This window comes from Physeter macrocephalus, chromosome 17 (genome assembly GCF_002837175.3).
Source record: "Physeter macrocephalus isolate SW-GA chromosome 17, ASM283717v5, whole genome shotgun sequence".
Taxonomy (NCBI): Eukaryota; Metazoa; Chordata; class Mammalia; order Artiodactyla; family Physeteridae; genus Physeter; species Physeter macrocephalus.
This window is the reverse complement of record NC_041230.1, coordinates 3,539,377-3,560,636: the sequence shown is the minus strand read 5'-3', so window position 1 is coordinate 3,560,636 and position 21,260 is coordinate 3,539,377. Positions and strand designations below refer to the sequence as shown.

Below are 21,260 nucleotides of genomic sequence, written 5' to 3'. Positions count from 1 at the left end.
AAAAAAAAAAAAAAAAGGGTGATTTCAGGGAGGGGGAGGGATAAATTAGGAGTTTGGAGTTAACATATACACACTGCTATGTATAAAATAAATACGCAGCAAGGACCTACTATATAGTACTGGAAACTATACTCAATATTTTGTAATAACCTATAAGAGAAAAGAATATGAAAAAGAATATATATATGTGTATGTATGTATATATATATATATATGAATGACTGAATCACTTTGCTGTACACCTGAAACACATTATAAATCAACTATACTTCAATTTTAAAAAATCATAATAAGGCCATGAAAACAGATGAGCGAGAGAATCTTGAGAGCAGAAATATAAAATATATAGAAATGCCAGGAGAGCTTCTATGGTCATGAACTCCAGTTTGAGGTGAAACACTCAAAAATAACTAAGGACATATATAAAGAGAAAAAAATTTAATGGATGATTTGTCTCATATTTTGTCACTTTTTTTTTGGCCAGGATTTACAACTCAACTGATCTTATTTTCTGAGGGGAGACAAAATGGTGTATCCACCCAGAGGAGGATGTCAGGCGATCAATGAGACAAAAATAACTGGTTTGGGTCAGCTCTGCCCCTTTTGGAAAAGTCATCTAACATGAGGAGACACCGTTTGACCCGCATTTCTTTCACTTGTAAACCTCAGAGTCCTGGTAAGAATGAAAAGACACTATGCATAAAAAGTTCTTTCTATAGCACCAGGGGCGTATGTTCTCTATAATTATTTCCTCATCTTAGGACTCTGACCAGTCTCTTGTGCAGGTCTGGTCAAAAGGATGTGACCTACATGGGAAAGGAGTCTAAAAAAGAGGGGATATGTGTATATATTACTGATTCACTTTGCTGTACAGCAGAAAGTAACACAACATTGTAAATCAACTCTAATAAAAAAAGTTTGCATAAATTTTTTTAAAAAGGATGGGCAACAACCATAATGGAATTCCATCTCAGCAGTCCTGGCTGTGCAGACGCTAAGTCCCAGGTCACCTCCTCGAATAGCATTGACTCAGCTTGGAACAGAAAAATGGGGAGCAGATACTTAGATGAACGATTTGTCTCAGGACACTACTTATCCATGGTCCATCAATGGCCCATGAATGACCAGAGTTGGCTTGCAATTCTTCTACTATTTCCAAGCGTCCTACTGACCTATACACATTCTCAACTGATGGAGGCATGGCCACTAACACAATAACAATGTGACCTTCATTATTAGAAGCTCCCAGTAAACCAACCTTCCCCCAAGGGTCCCTGCGCTGCATCCCTTTCATGACACTTACGTCTGATCTCGTCCCGAGCCTTCGTCCAGAGATCTCCCCGGTTGATCAGTAGAAAGAGACTCAGGGTCACATCCCATGCCAGTTTTCCTGGGTAATGCTTGCTCAACAGCTTTGATAGATTTTCTCGTGAAGCCTTCTTTAGCTCGGTCCATGGGATTGGCTTGAGTTTGAATTTCAGAGGTTCTTGCTTGAGCAGCTCCTTAAATTTCCAGAACTCTTCCTTTTTGAGCTCCTCCAGGTACCACAACAAACCAAAGTCAGAAAAAAAAGATTCAGCCATCTCGTCACAGGATTGTGGAGCTTGGACTTCTCCAGTGGGGTGCGGGGGGGGGGAGGATCTTCAAAAACAAGGACTAAGTGATACCTGGGGAAGAATGATGTCATTATGGAGTTAAATCTCAGCAGTGTAAACGGGCTTAAAATGATGGATATCATGCTTTTCTTGTTTAAAACCTATCTTCCCAGCTTCACTTGGGGAAGGTACCCCATCCTTTCTCAACATTCCAAAATCATGTATATGAATTCAGTGCTAGCAACTAAAAATGTGGTTTATACTAAATCAAATGTCAGGGAGCCTTCTAACTACCTAAAATCATAATAAAGCTTTGAGGTTTATCAGTGTGGCCAGGCAAGGAAAAATTAGGGTGTTTCTGACCTTGTGTCCCTACTGTGTATTGCGGGCACTTCTGAGAAGAATTGACTATTGACCTTGTGTTCTCATGGGACAGTCTATCTAAAGTTCAAAAGCCCATGTTATACTGAACATTCCTTGAAGGAAAACAGTTTCTGGTCTAGCTTGACTAACTTTTGAAGACTTTTAAAAAAAAAGAAATCAAAAGCCTAAAGATATGTCTTGGGTACATGAAAGTTTTGATGAATCCCCGAAAGATGGAAAGCAGAGAGCTGTGCCTGGAAAAATAAATTCAAAATTTCAAAATGAGGGCAGGAAAAGACAAATCCAAGGGCACACCAGCTTACATACTGTGGTCCTAGACAGAAAGAAGGAACTCTGAACAGCCATCTCAACGATGGGTCACGGAAGTACGTTTCAAAGAGCATGACCAACTCAGCACTCAGTGCAAAGAGAAGCGATGAAAAATGTTAATAGTTCCAGAAATTCCAACATCCATCTCATTGACTTTCCAAACAAACAAAAACAAAAAAACCCAGAGGGAATAGAGGGAAGGAAATAATTCATGGAAGAAAGCTTTCCAGATTTGAAGAAAAGACTTGCATCTTCAGAATAAAAGACCTTGCCGAGTGTTAAGGAAAATGAAAGATAAAAGATCACGTGATATTTAACTTTCATAATTTCAAAAATAAGGGAAGTCCTGAGTCTAGAGGAGTACTGTCCAATATAATGTGAGTCATGTTTGTAATTTTAAATGTTTGAGTAACCACATTAAAGAATTTAAGCAAACAGGGAAAATTCATTTTAATATTATATTATTTAACTTAGTCTATCTAAAATACCAATTCAACATGTAAACAATATTTTTTTTAAAAATCAATGAAATATTTTACTTTTTTAAATATTGTCTTCAAAATCCACTGTGTATTTTACACTTACAGAATATCTTATTTCAGAAGCTAAATTGTTGTTGGAAATACTTGATCTCTATTTAGATTTTATAAAATACGCATCGGGAAAAGTAAACTCTCATACTCGTTATTTAATACATACATAAACCTTCTAAAAACTGAATTGAGTATCAGTTTTAAAGTCAAAATTTGCATTAATGAAAATTAAAAATTCAGTTCCTCAGTCTCACTGGACACATTGCAGTACTCAGTTACCACATGTGACTAGTGGCTATTATTTTAGACAGTGTAGGTCTAGACTCCTAGAAATGTAAGCAGTTTACCAACAAGAAGGGGTGATATTCAAATTATGTAATGATTTAATATTGAATAATCACTCACGTTCCCAAAAATGCACTGAATATCGTTCTTTGTCTACAAGAGGATAAGAATCCATTTGTGAGAATCCTTTCTGACAACCCTGAATATAAGTTAGCAGTACAAAGAAAGAATCTGCAAACAATTTAGAGTGGAGAGTTGTTGACCTCGACATCTCTGCTGGGTGATATCTTCCATTCAAACACAAGAGAAAAGTAAACCATTGAAGATATTCACAGTTTATCATGCAAAAATCTTCTCCTACTCAGCAGGGGATATAGTAAGAGAAAATAAAAAATTAATCAAAAAGGTGGTAACACACTAGGGACATATCTGCTAAGATCAGTTTTCACAGTATGTATATATATAATTATTAGGTTGTATACCTAAAACTAATACAATGTTATATTGTCAATTATATCTCAGTAAAAATGTTTTTAATTCACTAAGGTATCAGGACATGAAATTAAATACAGAAATTATTATTCTTCATATAGACAAACAATACCCACTTAGAGGATTTAATGTTAGAGGGAAAACCCTTTATAATATCAACAAATAAAATGCCTATGAGTAAATTCAACAGGAAATGTACAAATCCATATGAGAAAAACTTTAAAACACTCATAACAATGAGGAAAACTGAAAAACTGCGAAGTAGAAAGGGGTTACCCTGCCAGCTATTAAAACATACTCTTAATGTATCTATAATTAAAGCTTAGTGGTCCTCACAAATGAATAGACAGACCAGTGGAAAAGAATACAAAGAAATAAACCAAGTCACATATGGACATTAGTAATTGATAAAGCAGGTATTTCAAACCACGAATGCAAAGATGGATTTTTTGATAAATAGTTCAGGAACTTATTAGCCAGTTAGAAAGACCTAAACTTAAATGTAAACCTCATCTACTATGCAAGAATACCGTACAAAAGGATCCAGGATCTAAATGTAAAACTTGAAAAATTGCAGGTATTAAGAGAATCACATGTGAATTCTCTTGTAACCAGATGTAGGAAGAATTTCCTAATTTTGACTTAAAATTCAGATACAATAAAATGATTTTTTAAAAGAAGGTTCATATGGAATACAACAAATAGTGGAGAACAAAGGAACAAAAATAATAGAGTAGCTTCTGTTTAACTTTGTAAGTTGTAAAACACCATAAATAAAAAAGTGTATAAAACAAACTTATAGTTTATTAAACTTAAAGCAAATCCAATGTAACCACAACCAGGTCAAGAAGGAAATCATGTCCCATGTTCTCCTTGCCAATTATCTATACCCTCCTCCTGAAAGATTACAACTATTCTCACATTAATTTGTAAGTTTTGCTCTATGATTTTAAAACTTAGATATGCATTTTTAACAATATAGCTTGATGGCATATGCTTATTCTCGGTAAATGGAATGAGAAAGTATTTTCTATCTGGCCTCTTTTGGTTGGCATTATATTTGTAACATTCATCTATGTTGTTACATGTGGCTATAAGTGGTTCATTTATATTGGTGTATAGTATTACACTGAAGATATTCCCACAGTTTAATAATGCTACAATTGGAATTCCCTGGCAGTCCAGTGGTTAGGTATCCATGCTTCCACTGCGGGGGGCATGGGTTCGATCCTTGGTCAGGGAACTGCTTTATAACCTAAGTGATGCTTCTATGAACAAACTTTCACATGCACCCTAGTGACAATAAGTACACATTTCTCTAGGTTTTATCATTTCGAACAAGCTTTCACGTGTAGCTTTGTGTAATCAAGCATGCATTTCTCTAGTTCTGTAATTACAGGTCATAACATATGGATCATCATGTTTACTACATAACGTTCAATGGATGAATGGATAAACAACATGTAGTATGGACATGCAATGGAATATTATTCACCCATAAAAAGAATGAAATTCTGACACACGCTACAAGAAGAATGAGCTTTGAAAATATTATGCTAAATGGAAGGAGACACAAAAGGACAAACATTGTATGAGTCCACTTATATGAGATACCTAAAACAGTCAAATTCATAGAGAGAGAAAGTAGAATAGCAAATAGAGATGCTGGGGCAGGGAGGACAGGAGTTATTTAGTGGGTGTATGGTTTCATTTGGGGGATGAAAAAATTCTGGAGATGGATAGTGGTGATGGTTGCACAACAGTGTGAATACTTAATGCCATAAAACTGGCATGGAAGCAACCTAAGTGTCCATCGACAGAGGAATGGATAAAGAAGATGTGGTACATACATACAATGGAATATTACTCAGCCATAAAAAGTAATGAAATTGGGTCATTTGTAGAGATATGGATGGTGAATTGGGAGATTGGGATTGACATATACACACTAATACGTATAAAATAGATAACTAATAAGAACCTGCTGTATAAAAAACAAATAAAATTAAATTCAAAAAAAAACAAAAGGAATGAAATAATGCCATTTGCAGCAACATGGATGGACCCAGAGATTATCATGCTAAGTGAAGTAAGACAAAAAGAGAAAGACAAATATATGATATCACTCATAGGTAGAATCTAATTTTTTAAATGATATAAATAAACTTATTTACAAAACAGAAACAGACTCACAGATTTCAAAAACAAACTTATGGCTACCAAAGGGGGAACGTGGTGCAGGAGGTGGGAGGGGTATATTAGGAACTTGGGATTAAGATACACACACAACTATGTATAAATAGATAACCAACAAGGACCTACTGTATAACACAGGGAACTCTACTCAATATTCTGTAATAACCTATATGAGAAAAGAATCTGAAAAAGGGGCTTCCCTGGTGGAGCAGTGGTTAAGAATCCACCTGCCAATGCAGGGGACATGGGTTTGAGCCCTGGTCGGGGAAGATCCCACATGCCGCGGAGCAATGAAGCCCGTGCGCCACAACTACTGAGCCTGAGTACCCTAGAGCCCACGAGCCACACCAGTGAGCCCGTGTGCCACAACTACTGAAGCCCAGGTGCCTAGAGCCCGTGCTCTGCAAGAAGGGAAGCCACCACAATGAGAAGCCTGTGCACCGCAATGAAGAGTAGCCCCCGCTCACCGCAACTAGAGGAAGCCTGCGTGCAGCAACGAAGACCCAACGCAGCTAAAAATAAAATAAATAAATTTTTTAAAAAAGAATCTGAAAAAGAATAAACATATGTATATGTATAACTGAAAAAAAGTTGCACTTTTTATTTAAAAAAAAATCAGGCAAATTATATAAAACAATAGAAAACAGTCCTCTATTCTTGCCAGTAAATCTGATCATTAAAATAAACTACTTTCAAATGTGTAAAAAAAAGTGGTTAAAAGAGTAAATTTTGGAATTCCCTGGCGGTCCAGTGATTAGGACTCCGCACTTCCACGGCAGGGGGCACGGGTTCGATCCCCGGTCAGGGAACCAACATCCTGCATGTTGCACGGTGTGGCCAAAAAAAAAAAAAAAAAAAAAAAAGTAAATTTTGTTTTATGGATATTTTACAATTAAAGAAAACCCCTCATGTGTTCTAAACATTTTCTCTAAACATTCTTTCCTCATTCCCTCTCTAGCTGAAAGCTTCTCCTGAAGATAGTGATCCCTGAAGCCCTTTCAAATGTTGGCTGCTTAATCATCCCTTCCCTCCTGCTACAGGATCCAGCTGTGGGGTTGGTATCCTCACCAACACTCCCTAACACCTCACGGACTTTCATCAGGCAGACTTGAGGCTCCATCTCCCATTATGTTTTCATGTTTCATGTACCCATGGTCTGTGGCACAGCCTGCCTCATTCCTCACAAATTGTATCACCTGGCTCACTCCCACTCTAATATGACTTCTATGGTCATACAGAACAAACATTAAGGACAAAGTATTTACATACAATTTAGCATAAAATTAGGACATCCTAGAAACTTCTGGATGGTAATCGATTTGCTCAAAGCCAATCAATCAAGTTACCATAACAATAGGTCCCAAACTGAATTCTTCCATTTGCCTGTTGTTTGCCATCTCCCTTTCAGAGTTTCCCATTGCCAAAACTTGTTTTTCATTTGTCTCCCCAGGTTACATGAATCTCACAATCAGAACCGATAGACCAGCCAAGTCAGAAACAGCTCTTCGACTTTTGGTTTTTTCATTATTTCTCTTTAGTTCTCCAATATCCAAGGTCCTCGAATTTTCTATGTCTCTGATTCAATTTCTTTTTTGAGGTGGATCATTTTTAAAGTCTTTATTGAATTTGTTACAATATTGCTTCTGTTTTATGTTTTGGTTTTTTGGCTGCAAGGCATGTGGGATCTTAGCTCCCTGACCAGGGACTGAACTCTCACCCCCTGCATTGGAAGGCAAAGTCTTAACCACTGGACCACCAGGGAAGTCCCCTCCGATTCAATTTTAGAAAAATAGGGAGCCCCAGTTCAGCCTGGAAGAGTCCCGTTCTCTTAAAAGTTGAGAAACATGGAGATTTAATGAGGGAAAGTGCTGGATACACAACCTCTCTGTGAATTTAAATGCTTTTCACTGTAGTACATCCTTGCCAAAACAAAGGGGAAGACTTGACCATTATCTGATATCGCTCTCTCTTGTTCTTTAAGCACCCCAGACCTGTAGTAAGCTGTGAGAGGGGAAAATGAAGAAAAAGAAAGATCAGTGGTAAGACTTCCTCACCCAGTCTGGTCCCTGGTCCTCCTGGCTGGTCCCCATCAAAGAACAGCTGTAGAAACTGACACTTAAAGGCTGTGCCTGCCCCTTGATTGGCCATAGAATCTCTCCCTTCCCATTGGCTGGCGTGACTCTTGATTGACTAGTCTCAGAAGGTGATGTGAAACTGTCTGGGCTTGTTTTTCCACCTCAGGTGTGAAAGATCTGCCTTCATGCATCAGTGAATAATTCCTTCAGGAGATGCTGACTCCTGGATAGTCCCACAATGCTATTCATAGCTCTCTCTCTCTCTAATATCATCACCGGGCTTCTATGAACAATGTTGTCCCACTATACCATTGAGGGATAATTTGGAGACTGGTAACAGGAACCTTCTGCTTCTGTCATCTGAATATCTGACTTCCCCGATACTGTTCCCTTCCCCAGGGAGACTGTCTCATGCATCTTCTCACCTTTCATAGCAGCACCTAAAATGAAGCATTCATATATCAGGAAATCAATGAATATTCCCAAATAACTAGCTCTGGATGGAAAGGGCAGAAGTTAGAGTTTGAAAATGCCTTTTTTTATTGTGATAAGAACACTTAACATGAGACCTGTACTCTTACATGTTTGTGTTCAATACAGTAGTATTAACTATAGTCATGATTGTACAGCAGAACTCTAGAACTTAGTCATCTTGCATAATCAAACGTTTATACCCATTGAACAATAACCCCCATCTTGCCCTCCCTCCGGCCCTTGGAAACCACCATTCTCTTCTGGTTCTGTGAGTTTGGCTATTTTAGATACTTCATATGAGTGCAATCATGCAGTGTTTGTCCTTCTGTGGCTGGTTTATTTCACTGAGGATACTATTTTCCAGGTCCATCAGTGCTGTTGCACATGGCAGGAGCTTCTTCAAAGGCTGAGTAATGTTCCAGGCAGGTGTCTCTTAATACCCCATTACTGTCATCGTTGATACTCGTGTGAACTCTGCCCCTTCTGTCACTCTAATCACCATCACCCACCATTGACTCTCCTAATTGTCTCCACCACCCCAAACATTCATCGGATGCTAATGATGGAAGAGCCCCCCAGGTAAGGGCATTTCATGCAAGATCTGATTGCCTTCAGCCCTCTGAAGTAGGTGGTATTATCAGCCCCCTTTTCAAAGATACTGGAGGCCATCGGGTGGAGGCCAGAGTTGAGAACATCCCTACTTAGCCCAAATTGTAACCTTTCTGCTGAGCTGCCTCGCGGGCAGCATCAGTCGCAGTGGGCTTTGGCAAGGGCGAGGTTGGATCAGTGGGCAGGTGTGGCTTAGTGTTGCTTAATGAGACTGAGCTAAGAGACTAATTGGTTCTTTTCTCTCCAAGGTCTTAATTATCGGTCAACTCGGACACCCTCCACCAAAATTCTGACCTGACTTTCTTCATGCTGACTGTCTAAACCATCCTTGGCCGGACCACAGCTCACACATTAGAGAACTGTGTCTTCAGTTCCTTTTGGGGGGATTTCCTGATAGCTGCCTCAGGATCCGAAGGTTACAATGTGTTAAGTACTTGAGTTTCAACACTCATTCATCCAGGCTCTCTGTGCGGCCATGGGCAACTATCTTAACTTCTCCGTTATTTCCCTCCTCTGTAAAATGGAGATGGTGAGGATGATGGTGATGGTAGTGAAGACGATTGTTGACAATGATCGTTGAGGATCTAAAAATATATACACGATCAGCTCCAACAATAGTCGCGATTACACTGTTCAGCAGACATTCACCGAATACCACCTTTTCACATGAAACTCACAATGATCTCTTTTTTTACACTTCTAATTGAAATATAATGTGCAAGTTTCAAGTGTACAGTGCGTGGATCTGATACATTTATATATCACACGGTATGTTTATCGCTGTAGCATTAGCGATATCACACCACATATGTATCTTTTCATGTACAGTGGGAAGAATGAAGATATACTCTTCAGAAAATTTGAAATTCGTAATACAGCATTGTTGAATATAATCACTAGGCTGTGCATTAGCTCTCCAGGACTGATTTATCTACTCCTTCCCAGTTTATACCCTTAAAAAACATATCTCCAATTGCCTACCTACTAGCCTCTGATAAGCACCATTTTACTCTGTTTTTATGAGTTTGGCTTTTTTATATTCCACAGATAAGTGCTTGTTATACTGTACTTGTCTTGATTCATCTGATTCATTTCACTTAGCTGAATGTTCTCCAGGTTTGTCTATTTTGTCCCAAATGGCAGGATTCCCTTCATTCTCACGGCTGAATAATATTCCGTTGTGTATTCCACAACTTCTGTATCCATTTGTCTGTCGATGGACACTTAGGTTGTTTCCATACTATGACTATCGTTAATAATGCTGCAATAAACATGGGAGTGCAGATAGCCCTTCAAGCTCCTGGTTTCGTTTCCTTTAGATATATAACCAGATGCAGAAATTGCTACATCCTATGGCAGTTCTATTCTTAATTTTGTGAAGAAAGTACCTCAATTCCTCAGGGAAGAGACATTTAGGGAGAGTTCATCACCATTAGTTGATTTGAAGAAACAAAGAACAGGCACAGTGGCTTAGAACTCAAAATGTGGGTAAATGTGAAGATATGGAACCCAGTGATAATGTCAATAAAAGAAAGATTTCCAATGTCCAAGTCAGAAAAATCCCAGAAATCTGCAGTATTCAAGAGCCCCCCAGGTGACTCTATTTCTGTGAATGTGGACAAGGAATATTTCCCAGAGCTCAAGCCCCCCAGGTAAAGGGTGGTAAAGGTGCATGTGGTTGTGTGTAGATTTCATTTAATTTTTATTGGAGTAGAGTTGATTTACAATGTTGTGTTAGTTTCTGCTGTACAGCAAAGTGAATCAGTTATACATATACATAAATCCACTCTTTCTTAGATTCTTTTCCCATATAGCTCACTACAGAGTATTGAGTAGAGTTGCCTGTGCTATACAGTAGGTCCTTATTAGTTATCTGTATTATATATAGTAGTGTGTATATGTCAATCCTGTTGTTGAGGGGATGGGACAGCACTCGATGGGAAGCCCTGGATAGGGAGAGTGCCTCTGCTTTGGACGTGAAATAATGAGAGGATCCAGAAAATGCCATCAAATGACTAGTGTGGAAATGAAATGAAAGCAATGGTAACGTAATCACCTCAATCTAATCTAAACCCTTCCACCCTGACACCCATCCCACAATCTCCCAATTTTACATTCTACCGCTTAAACCGTCATCACTAATGAGTCACACAAAATCTCAGGGAACAGTTTTTGAAATTTTTTAAAATAAATTTATTTATTTTATTTATTTTTATTTTTGGCTGCTTTGGGTCTTCGCTGATGTGCGCAGGCTTTCTCTGGTTGCAGCGGGCGGGGGCTACTCTTCATTGCGGTGCGCAGGCTTCTCATTGCAGTGGCTTCTCTTATTGCGGAGCATGGGCTCTAGGGGTGTGGGCTTCAGTAGTTGTGGAACGCAGGCTCAGTAGTTGTGGCTCACGAGCTCTAGAGCGCAGCCTCAGTAGTTGTGGTGCACAGGCTTACTTGCTCCGTGGCATGTGGGATCTTCCCGGACCAGGGCTTGAACCCATGTTCCATGTTCCCTGCACTGGCAGGCAGATTCTTAACCACTGCGCCACCAGGGAAGCCCTGAAATTTTTTTTTTTTTTTTTTTTTTTTTTTTGCCGAGCCACACAGCATGCAGGATCTTAGTTCCCCGACCAGGGATCGAACCCGTGCCCCCTGAAGTGGAAGCACAGAGTCCTAACCACTGGAACGCTGGTGAAGTCCCCTGAATATTTTTAAAGAGAAATTTATCTCAGTTCATATATATTGTGAAGTAACAAAAATAGTAACATTATATAGTAACTTGCAACTATTCTTTTTTATTTTGTAACTAACAGAGCCAGCCATGAAGGTACTATTCTAATTGTCAGGGAACAGTTTTGAGGTTTGTTTACCAAACTTCTAAGCAAGCATCTTCACACTAATGGAGAAAACACTCTTTCGAAGAAATGACTGTGGTCTAGGGAGTTCGATTTTAGGGACGATTCCTAAGTAGTTTAATTAATTCTCTTAATCGAAATGGGAGATTTTACTTCAAAGATCAAGGAGGGGATACATGTATACGTAAAGCTGATTCACTTTGCGGTATAACAGAAGCTAACGCACCATTGTAAAGCAGCTCTACTCCAATAAAAATTTTTTTAAAATAAAAATAAAAAATAAATTAAAACTAGTCCATTTGTTTTAGGATTAATCATGATGGCAATGTTCTATTAATTTCAACCCTAATTCCAATTCTTATCATCAACAGACAGAATACTCGAGATCTAAACTAGAATGATAATATGGCAAAATGTGGTTCATATTAGTTTAAAAATAACACTTTCAAGATACAATTATCTCTTGTGTATGTGTTAATCTCTTTATGACTGGAGGGGGGAAAAAATCTCACTAATGCCAGAATTAAATCACCACCTGATTGGATTAATGAAGAGAGGCAGGATGGGAGTGAGATGGGAGGGGCCGCCTCTAAGAAAAAGCCCCTTTCAGTGGATCTCACTCCAGAACTGAGCCGTCAGGGGAAGCAGCTGGACCTAGTTGAGCAGAGGTGAGCCTGTCTTATGGGATTTTGTTTTTACTTCTCAATTTTCTACAAAAGGCAAATATAAGAAAGCAAGGTATCAGGAATGGAGTGATTTATTAATTCAGCAAGTGTTATCTGAGGCCAACTCAACCCAAGCACTGCATGTGCACCTGGAGGGGCAAGGACCTCGGATGCGAGAATAGGCAGAACTTAGATGTTCAATACTCGGGTTGGAGAAATAATAACATCTTCATTATCCTGAGTCTAATCAGGGCTTGGCCGACTCTGAGAGATGAATGAAGTTTCAGCCACAGACCTATTCCCTCTCAAGTTCTGCTGTGAGTTTTTGCCACATGCAGGTTGGACAGGTGGGGAGTTGGAGGGTGTGTGGGTCTAGACCAGCGCTGTCCAGGAGAAGTACAAGGTGACCCACAAATGTGATTATAAATTCATTTCCTAGTATCCACATAAACAAAGGAGAATCAAACTAATCAATTTTAAAAGGCAAAATGTAATCATTGCAACATCAGCTTTCTTATTTTAAAAGACAAACTAATCTTTATTTACTTGCATTGACACTAACGTCCTCATTACAGTTATTTTTTATTGAAGAATGGTTGATTTTCAATATTGTGTTACTTTGAGGTACAGCATAGTGATTCAGTATTTTTGCAGATTATTCTCCATTATAGGTTATTACAAGATAATGGGTGTATATCCCTGTGCTATACAATATAACCTTGTTGTTTTATAAATTTTACGTATAGTAATTTCTCTCTGTTAATCGCATAGCACTGCCCTCCACCCTGCCCTCTCCCCTTTGGCTACCACACAATTGTTTCTATATCTGCAAGCCTGTTTCTATTTTGCATAAACATTCATTTGTATTATTTTTTGCATTCCACATGTAAGTGCTATACAGTATATGTCTTTCTCTGTCTGACGTATTTCACTATGCATAATAATCTCTAGGTCCATTGACATTAATGCAAATGGCAGTATTTTACTCTTTTTTATGGTTGAGTGGATTCCATTATACTAGATATATTCACATCTTCTTAATCCAGTCATCTGTTGATGGGCACTTAGGTTACACCCATGTCTTGGCTATTTTAAATAATGCTGCTATTAACATTGGTGTGCATGTATCTTTTCAAATTAGAGTTTTCATTTTTTCTGGATATATGCCCAGGAGGGGGGTTGCTGCATAATATGGTAGCTCTATTTTTAGTTTTTTAAGGAACCTCCATACTGTTCTCCACAGTGACTGCACCAATTTACATTCCCACCAACAGTGTACAAGTATTGTCTTTTCTCCATATCCTCTCCAACATTTGTTATTTGTAGACTTTTTGGTTATGGCCATTCTGACTGGTGTAAGGTGATATCTTGTTGCAGTTTTGATTTTCATTTCTCTGATTAGCAATGTTGAGCGTCTTTTCATGTTCTGGATGGCCATCTGTATGTCTTCTTTGGAAAGTATCTATTCAGATCATCTGCCCATTTTTGATTGGTTTTTGATATTGAGTTATATAACCTGTTGTATATTTTGGATATTAACCTCTTGTCAGTTGCTTCCCTTTTCATGTACAGCGGGAAGAATTAAGATCTACTCTTTAGAAAATTTGAAATTTGTAATACAGCATTTTTGAATATAATCAGTATGCTGTGCATTAGCTCTCCAGGACGGATTTATCTACTCCTTCCCAGTTTATACCCTTAAAAAACATATCTCCAATTGCCTACCTACTAGCCTCTGGTAACAGTTACAAACAGTTTCTCCCATTCCTTATGTTGTCTTTTCATTTTGTTGATGGTTTCCTTTGCTGTACAAAAGCTTTTAAGTGTAATTAGGTCCCATTTCTTTATTTTTGCTTTTATTTTTTTTGCCTTGGGAAACTGATCCAAGAAAATATTGCTACAATTTATGTCAAAGGATGTTCTGCCTGTGTTCAATTCTAGGAGTTTTATGGTTTCATGTCTTATATTCAAGTCTTTAAAGTGTTTTGAGTTTATTTTTGTGTATGGTGTGAGGGAATGTTCCAATCTCATTGTTTTACATACAGCTGTCTAGTTTTCCCAGCACCACTTGTTGAAGAGACTGTCTTTTCTCTATTGTATATTCCTTCCTCCTTTGTGGTAGATTAACTGGCCTGGGGTGTGTAGATCCTTTTCTGGGCTCTCTATTTTGCTCTATTGATCTCTGTATCTGTTTTTGCACCAGTACCATGGTGTTTTGATTACTGTAGCTTTGTAGTAGAGTCTGAAGTCTGGGAGGGTTATGCCCCCAGCTTTATCTTTTTTCTCAAGATTGCTTTTGCAATTTCAGGTCTTTTATGGTTCCATAAAATTTTAGAATTATATATTCTAGTTCTGTGAAAAGTATCAAGGGTATTTTATAAAGATTTCATTAAATCTGTAGGTTGCATTTAGTAATATGGCCATTTTAATAATATTAATTCCTGCAGTCCAAGAGCTTTGGCTATCTTGCCATTCTTTTGAATCACCTTCAATTTCCTTCATCAGTGTTTTATAGTTTTCAGAGTATAGGTCTGTCACCTCCTTGGTTAAGATTATTCCCAGGTGTTTTGTTTTGTTTTGCTGTTAATAACTCTTTTTTTCTTTCTTTTTTTTGAATTGAAGTATAGTTGATTTACAGTGTTCTGTTAGTTTCAGGTGTGCAGCAAATTGATTCAGTTATACATACGTATATATCTATTTTTTTCAGATTCTTTTCCCTTATAGGTTATTACAGAATATTGAGTATAGTTCCCTGTGCTATGCAGTAGGTCCTTGTTGGTTATCTATTTTATATATAGTAGTGTGTATATGTTAATCCCAAATTCCTAATTTATCCCTCCCCCGCCTTGCCCCATTGATAACCATACGTTTGTTTTCTATGTCTGTGGGTCTATTTGTATTTTTTTTATGTTGGGGGTAGGAGTTTATTAATTAATTTATTTATTTTTGCTGTGTTGGGTCTTCGTTTCTGTGCATGGGCTTTCTCTAGTTGTGGCAAGTGGGGGCCACTCTTCATCGCGGTGTGCAGGCCTCTCACTGTCGCAGCCTCTCTTGTTGCGGATCACAGGTTCCAGATGTGCAGGCTCAGTAGTTGTGGCTCACGAGCCTAGTTGCTCCGCGGCATGTGGGATCCTCCCAGACCAGGGCTCGAACCCGTGTCCCCTGCATTAGCAGGCAGATTCTCAACCACTGTGCCACCAGGGAAGCCCCTATTTCTATGTTGTATATAAGTTCATTTGTACTATTTTTCCTCCAAGTATTTTTTTTGATGGATTTTAAATGGGATTGATTTTTTACTTCCTCTTCCTGATAGTTCATTATTAGTGTATAAACACACAACAGATTCCTTTATATTAATCTTGTATCCTACAACCTTGCTGAATTCATATTTGTTTCGAGGTGGAGACTTTGTTTCTTTATACAGAGTATCATGTCATCTGCAAATCGTGAAGTTTAACTACTTTCCTGCCAATTTGGATGCCTTTATTTCTTTTTCCTGTCTAATTGCTATGGCTAGGACTACCAATACTATGATAAATAGAGTGGTAAGAGTGGGCATCCTTGTCTTGTTCCTGAATTTAGAGGAAAGGCTTTCAGCTTTTCACCTCTGAGTATTATGTTAGGTGTAGATTGGTTGTAAGTGAGCTTTATTATGTGCGATATGTTCCCTCTATAGCCTCTTGATGAGGGTTTTTATCAGGAACGGATGTTGAATTTTGTGAAATGCTTTTTCTTCATCTATTAAGATGATCATGTGATTTTTATCTTCCTTATAATCAACTTTTGAAAGTTCTCAAGGAGATCGTTTATGTTGTCTTTTTCTAATCATGTCTTCCAAACTGAGTGTGCATCTGACACTTACAACACCTTTCAATGCGGATGAGCCCCACCTCAGGTGCTCAGTAGCCATACATGGCTGGCAGACACCATATCTGACAGCTCAGGTGTAGTATAAACCCTCTCACCACCTAAATTATACCCCAAGGATGAATCATGTCCTTCATTCCAAACAGCATTTCAAAAATCAGAACTTTGGGGCTATGAGTCATTTATATTTGTACTTATGTTATGTCTTCTTTACGTAGTAATAGTGATTTCAAATCGCTATGCATGTAAAGATAAAAGTGACCCAGGGAATAGTATCGATTCAACTCATGGAAATTCCAATCTCATGTGCATTTTTCCCATAGAGGACCCATGGCTGAACACTTTAAGGAAGCAAGTAAATGTATGGTTTGCCTGAATTATCTTGAAAACCCCATGTACCTGAAATGTGGATATGTCTGCTGCTTCCAGTGCCTCGACTCACTGCAGAAGGAGGCTGATGGGGAGGGTTTATTGTGCCCCAACTGCTCTGCGGTCTCACAGAGGAATGACCTCAGGCGCGCTCTCAAGCTCGGAGCTCTGGTTTCAAAGGTTAAGGAGTTAGAGCCCCAGCTGAGAGCTGTTCTCCAGATGAACCCAAGGATGCGGAAGTTCCAAGGTAAGACATCTATACAAACTGCCCTCAACCCATAAAGGGCCCTGGAAAAAGCACCTTTTCAAAAGCTCTCCACTAAATAAGGGCACTAGCTGAATTCTGGCACCTGAAATCCCTATTCTTTCCAAGAAACCGTTGTTCTCACCTGTAAGTATAGATAAGAACTATCTGTTGACTTTTTAAAAAATTTTATTGGAGTATAGTTGATTTACAATGTTGTGTTAGTTTCAGGTGTACAGCAAAGTGAGTCAGTTATACATATACATATATCCACTCTTTTTTAGATTATTTTCTCATAGAGGTCATTACAGAGTATCGAGTAGAGTTCCCTGTGCTATACAGTAGGTCCTTATTAGTTATCTGTTTTATATACAGTAGTGTGTATGTGTCAATCCCAATCTCCCAATTTATCCCTCCCCCGCTTCCCCCTATCTGTAGATTTTTAAGAAAAGATAATGTTTAGGCCATGCCCTAGTCCTGTGCTATCCAATATTAGATACATTGGAATATTTCCAGTGGCCACTGGCAGCTCCTGATCACTCGAAACGTGGCGATTGCCACAAGTAGAAATCAGATTTGGATATATTGGAGGATATAGAATGTATTATTAAAATCAATTATACCTGATTGTTATTTTTTAACATGTAAGAAAATTTAAAATCCACACAGGGCTCTCATTGCATTTCTTTGGGTGGCACAGCAACACAATATGGTTTTTCAAATTTGAGGATGTATAAATTCCCTGACCATCCAGTTTAAATGTAGGTTCTTCTTCTTAAACTCTGGGCTGACCTGTGAATCTGGATTTCTGACTTGAGCTCTGGTGGTGCTGATAGTGAAGGTTCGTGGCCCCCACTTTGAGTAACAGGCCCCTGCATCTAGTGAATCTGAACTCTTCAGACAGCAAGGCCCAGAGATATGCACTGTTTAAAAGCCCCGGGTGATTCTATGCACAGTGAGTGTGGACAAGGAATACTTAGAGCACAAGCCCCCCAGGGAAAAGGATGGTAAAAGTGCATGTGGTCGTGACTGTAGGTTTCAATCCTGTTGCTGAGTCTGGACCTGAGCACTGCAGCACGTGCTTCACTCCCTGACCTGGACCTAAGATGCCTGATTCTGGCTCAGAATTCTGAGCAAAGGGGAATTATCACAGCTTAGCTGCGTGTCTAATTCGGAATGCTAGGACAGACCTCCCAGGCTCATTGGAGAGCACCACAGTCTCATTCTGTCACCCATTTCCTGCCTCCTATGATGAGTCCTTGGGTGTGATGATTGTGCGATGATACACATTCCAGTCAGCAGTGTCATCGGGAAAGTAACCACTTGTTTTACTTCTTGAGTGAGTTTCCGTTTTGCTCCATGCAAACCTGTATTTATGACGGTGAAACCGGTCACAGAAACTTGACAAGCCTTCACAAGTTCTCTCCAATGGTCAGGAAGTCTGAGCACCTCCCAAAGAACCATGTTATAAGGGAGCCAAGTGAAGTCACTGGCCTTTGGTCCAGAGGGTTTATTTCTGAGGCTCCTGTGGCTCTATGCACATGGTCACATCAGGACAGGCAGGTCTATGCACCCATCCTCATCACAGGGTTAGTTGGAGATGTTGCCAAAACACACAGTACTTCTCTAGTTTACCTGGCCCGCGAGCACTGCCCCATCCAGTTCTGGGTCTAAGCTGCTACAAGATCCCAGCACATCCTTACCCATGTCTATGGGAATCCCTTCCTCTATCTTGACTTCCAGAGTTAACCCATCTCATCCAAAGACTCCTAGCATGTTTTCTTTATATTTTTCTATAGCTCCAGAGAATGAAAAAGGACTGGAATGCAATTGCCTATTCGATAACTCTAAACAAAGAAAGTAGATGCAAAAAGAAGAAAAAAGAAAAAAATACCTTACTATTTCAAAATTATTCTGCAATATGTAAAATCACCATCATTCAAATGTATATTCGACGTCTATATTTTGACAGAGTCTGTGTCCACTGGAAATTTTTGAGAAAAATCAACACCCATGGACTCTTTTTTTCATGTATATCATGTACTGAAGAGAAGAAATAATATTTTAATCAAATAATCCAATTAATGTAAAGAAAACACCAGTATGAATCAGAAAGACTAGTTCCATTCTAATCATCCATTCTATACATGGAATTGGGTCTAATCCACGTCAGGGAATCTTCCCCGGGAACCTTCTGCTTAGGAAAGAAGTGTAGAGTTAAAGAAGTGAAAGTGAATGAAACATTTGGGACTCTTCAGAAGCCATGGATTGTAGTGTCTAGTGTACGGACTTGCTTATTTTTCCTTCCACAGTGGATGTGACCTTGGATGTAGACACAGCCAACAAGTACCTCGTCATTTCTGAGGACCTGAAAACTGTCCGTTGTGGGTTTTTCAAGCAGAAGAAGAGGTCCCGACCTGAGAGATTCAGCCGTACAACTTGTGTCCTGGGACTACCTCTGTTCACCTCTGGCCGCCATTACTGGGAGGTGGACTTGGGGTCCAGCCAAGAATGGGATGTGGGCGTTTGCAAAGAATCTGTGCATCGACGAGGGAAGACTCAACTGGCTCCAGATCTTGGCTTCTGGACTGTGAGTTTGAGAAATGGAGATGTCTTCTCTGCCCACACTGTGCCTTCCACTTTTCTCAACGTGAGCCCCAGGTTACATCGAGTGGGGATTTTCCTGGATATGAATATTGGGATTGTTTCCTTTTATCACGTTGGTGATGGATCCCATATTTTTACATTCACTAAAGTTTCTGCTGGGGAGCCACTGCGTCCATTTTTTTCTCCTGCATATCCGACTGAGGATGATCAAAGCTTCCTGAGAATCTGTCCTTTGATGAGTCTAGGCACTGATGGTCCTCTGTGGAATCCAGGGCAAAGCAAATGAAACTCTGACTATGGAAACATGGATAGGAAATTCTTGTGTACACATAGTTGTGGACGGGAATGTTCCTGTTTGCTACACGTATGGTACAAAAGTGTAGCAGAAAATTATGGAACAATTCATGAATCATTAACACAAATTGTATTAGGGAAAATTACATTTCCAGAATTAGTGTTATGGTTTCAGGACTTGTTTATTTCTGTTCCAATTATTATGTTCTTTCAGATCAATTTGCAAATGTTTACTTTTAACTTCCTGTAAGCTTAACTTAGTGCATGATGGAGATTATAAACTAAATAAAGTTCATTTGTGACTCTACAGATGCATTTTTCTACATATTATGGAAATAAGACGTTTCAACAGTAAAAAAAAATGTGTGCACGTATTCAGTTTCACTCAACAGCTGAAAAACACACATTCATTTCAAGTGCAGCTTGAACTCTATGGGCCGTGTTCCATTTCTGTTGGACATTGCCGGTCATGCTCCAACCCTTCTACCCCCAGCTGGACCCATCTGGCGGTGGCAGGAGGCCTTGCAGAACCCGAGAAGTTGATTTAGTCAACGGGGGACATTCACCGTCTTAGGCAACATGTGAAGCCATGGCGATAAAGAAAATGAAACCCTGTCATTTCTCCAGCTTTTGTGTAAAAGTCAAAGTCAGTTTACTTCTGTCAGGACAGAGTATTCAGTCCATTGCCCCTAAATGCACACACACTGCCTGGCGCAGAGATGGCCTCAGACACCACTTGCTGAATTAATAAACGTCTCCATTCTGCAGACCCTGTCTCTCAAGCATGCCTTTTGGAGAAATCTGAGACGTGAAGAAGAAATTCCATCGGAGTGGACTCACCTCAAGTCCACTAGGTTCTCCTGTGGCCTCCACCTGCTTCCATTGACTTCTCAGCTCCGGAGTGAGATTCCCCTGCAGGGGCCTTTATTGGAGATGGTTCTCATTTCCTCCTTATTGACATTCCACCTCCCCTTCTTTAATCCAGTCAAATTTTGATTTATTTCTGGAATACGTGAGATTTTATTGAAGATAGGGAGGTGACCACAAACAAAGGAAAACAATTTATCCTGAGAATCCTTTTATTTGTGTTAATAGTGTTGAAATAACTTTCTAGGTCTTAGATGGAGCTGCTCCTACTTAGCGGTACCAGGTCAGCAAACTGAATCTAATGTAATTCTTGTTTCCCTGTAAGTGCTCCACTGGATCATAAACAGAATATATCCAGTCAGCCAATCTCTAATAGCCAAGCCACCTCTGGATGCTGTACTTATTTCCTTGCTTCTTTTCACCCAAACAACCTTTTGTATGTGGCCCCAGCCAATCAAATATTTTCTATTTTTTACTTCCTTGTTTTTTATTCTTTTTTTTTTTTTTTTTTTTTTTTTTTTTTTTTTTTTTTTTTGCGGTATCGGGGCCGTT

General features: G+C 39.1%; 2 protein-coding genes across 2 annotated transcripts in view; one reads left to right on the top strand and one right to left on the bottom strand.

Annotated features, from left to right (window-relative positions):
• NLRP9 (NLR family pyrin domain containing 9) overlaps nucleotides 1-1,583 on the bottom strand; it is a 28,371-nt gene extending 26,788 nt beyond the window's left edge. The window contains exon 1 of the mRNA XM_007123498.2: nucleotides 1,304-1,583. Within this exon, the coding sequence (XP_007123560.2) occupies nucleotides 1,304-1,583 (280 nt within the window). The remainder of the gene's footprint in view (nucleotides 1-1,303) is intronic.
• Nucleotides 1,584-16,657: 15,074 nt separating this feature from the next.
• Nucleotides 16,658-19,833, top strand: LOC102991071 (ret finger protein-like 4A). Its single transcript, XM_007123497.1, has 2 exons — nucleotides 16,658-16,943; nucleotides 19,253-19,833. Exons 1-2 carry the CDS (start codon nucleotides 16,658-16,660, stop codon nucleotides 19,831-19,833), a joined length of 867 nt encoding a protein of 288 aa, XP_007123559.1.
• The last annotated feature ends 1,427 nt before the right edge of the window (nucleotides 19,834-21,260 follow it).

Excerpts from the sequence above, each read along its gene's own strand:
- LOC102991071 (XM_007123497.1), top strand. The coding sequence starts at position 16,658 with ATGGCTGAACACTTTAAGGAAGCAAGTAAATGTATGGTTTGCCTGAAT. Across the intron at positions 16,944-19,252 it reads AAGGATGCGGAAGTTCCAAG|TGGATGTGACCTTGGATGTA; the intron begins GTAAGACATCTA and ends TTCCTTCCACAG.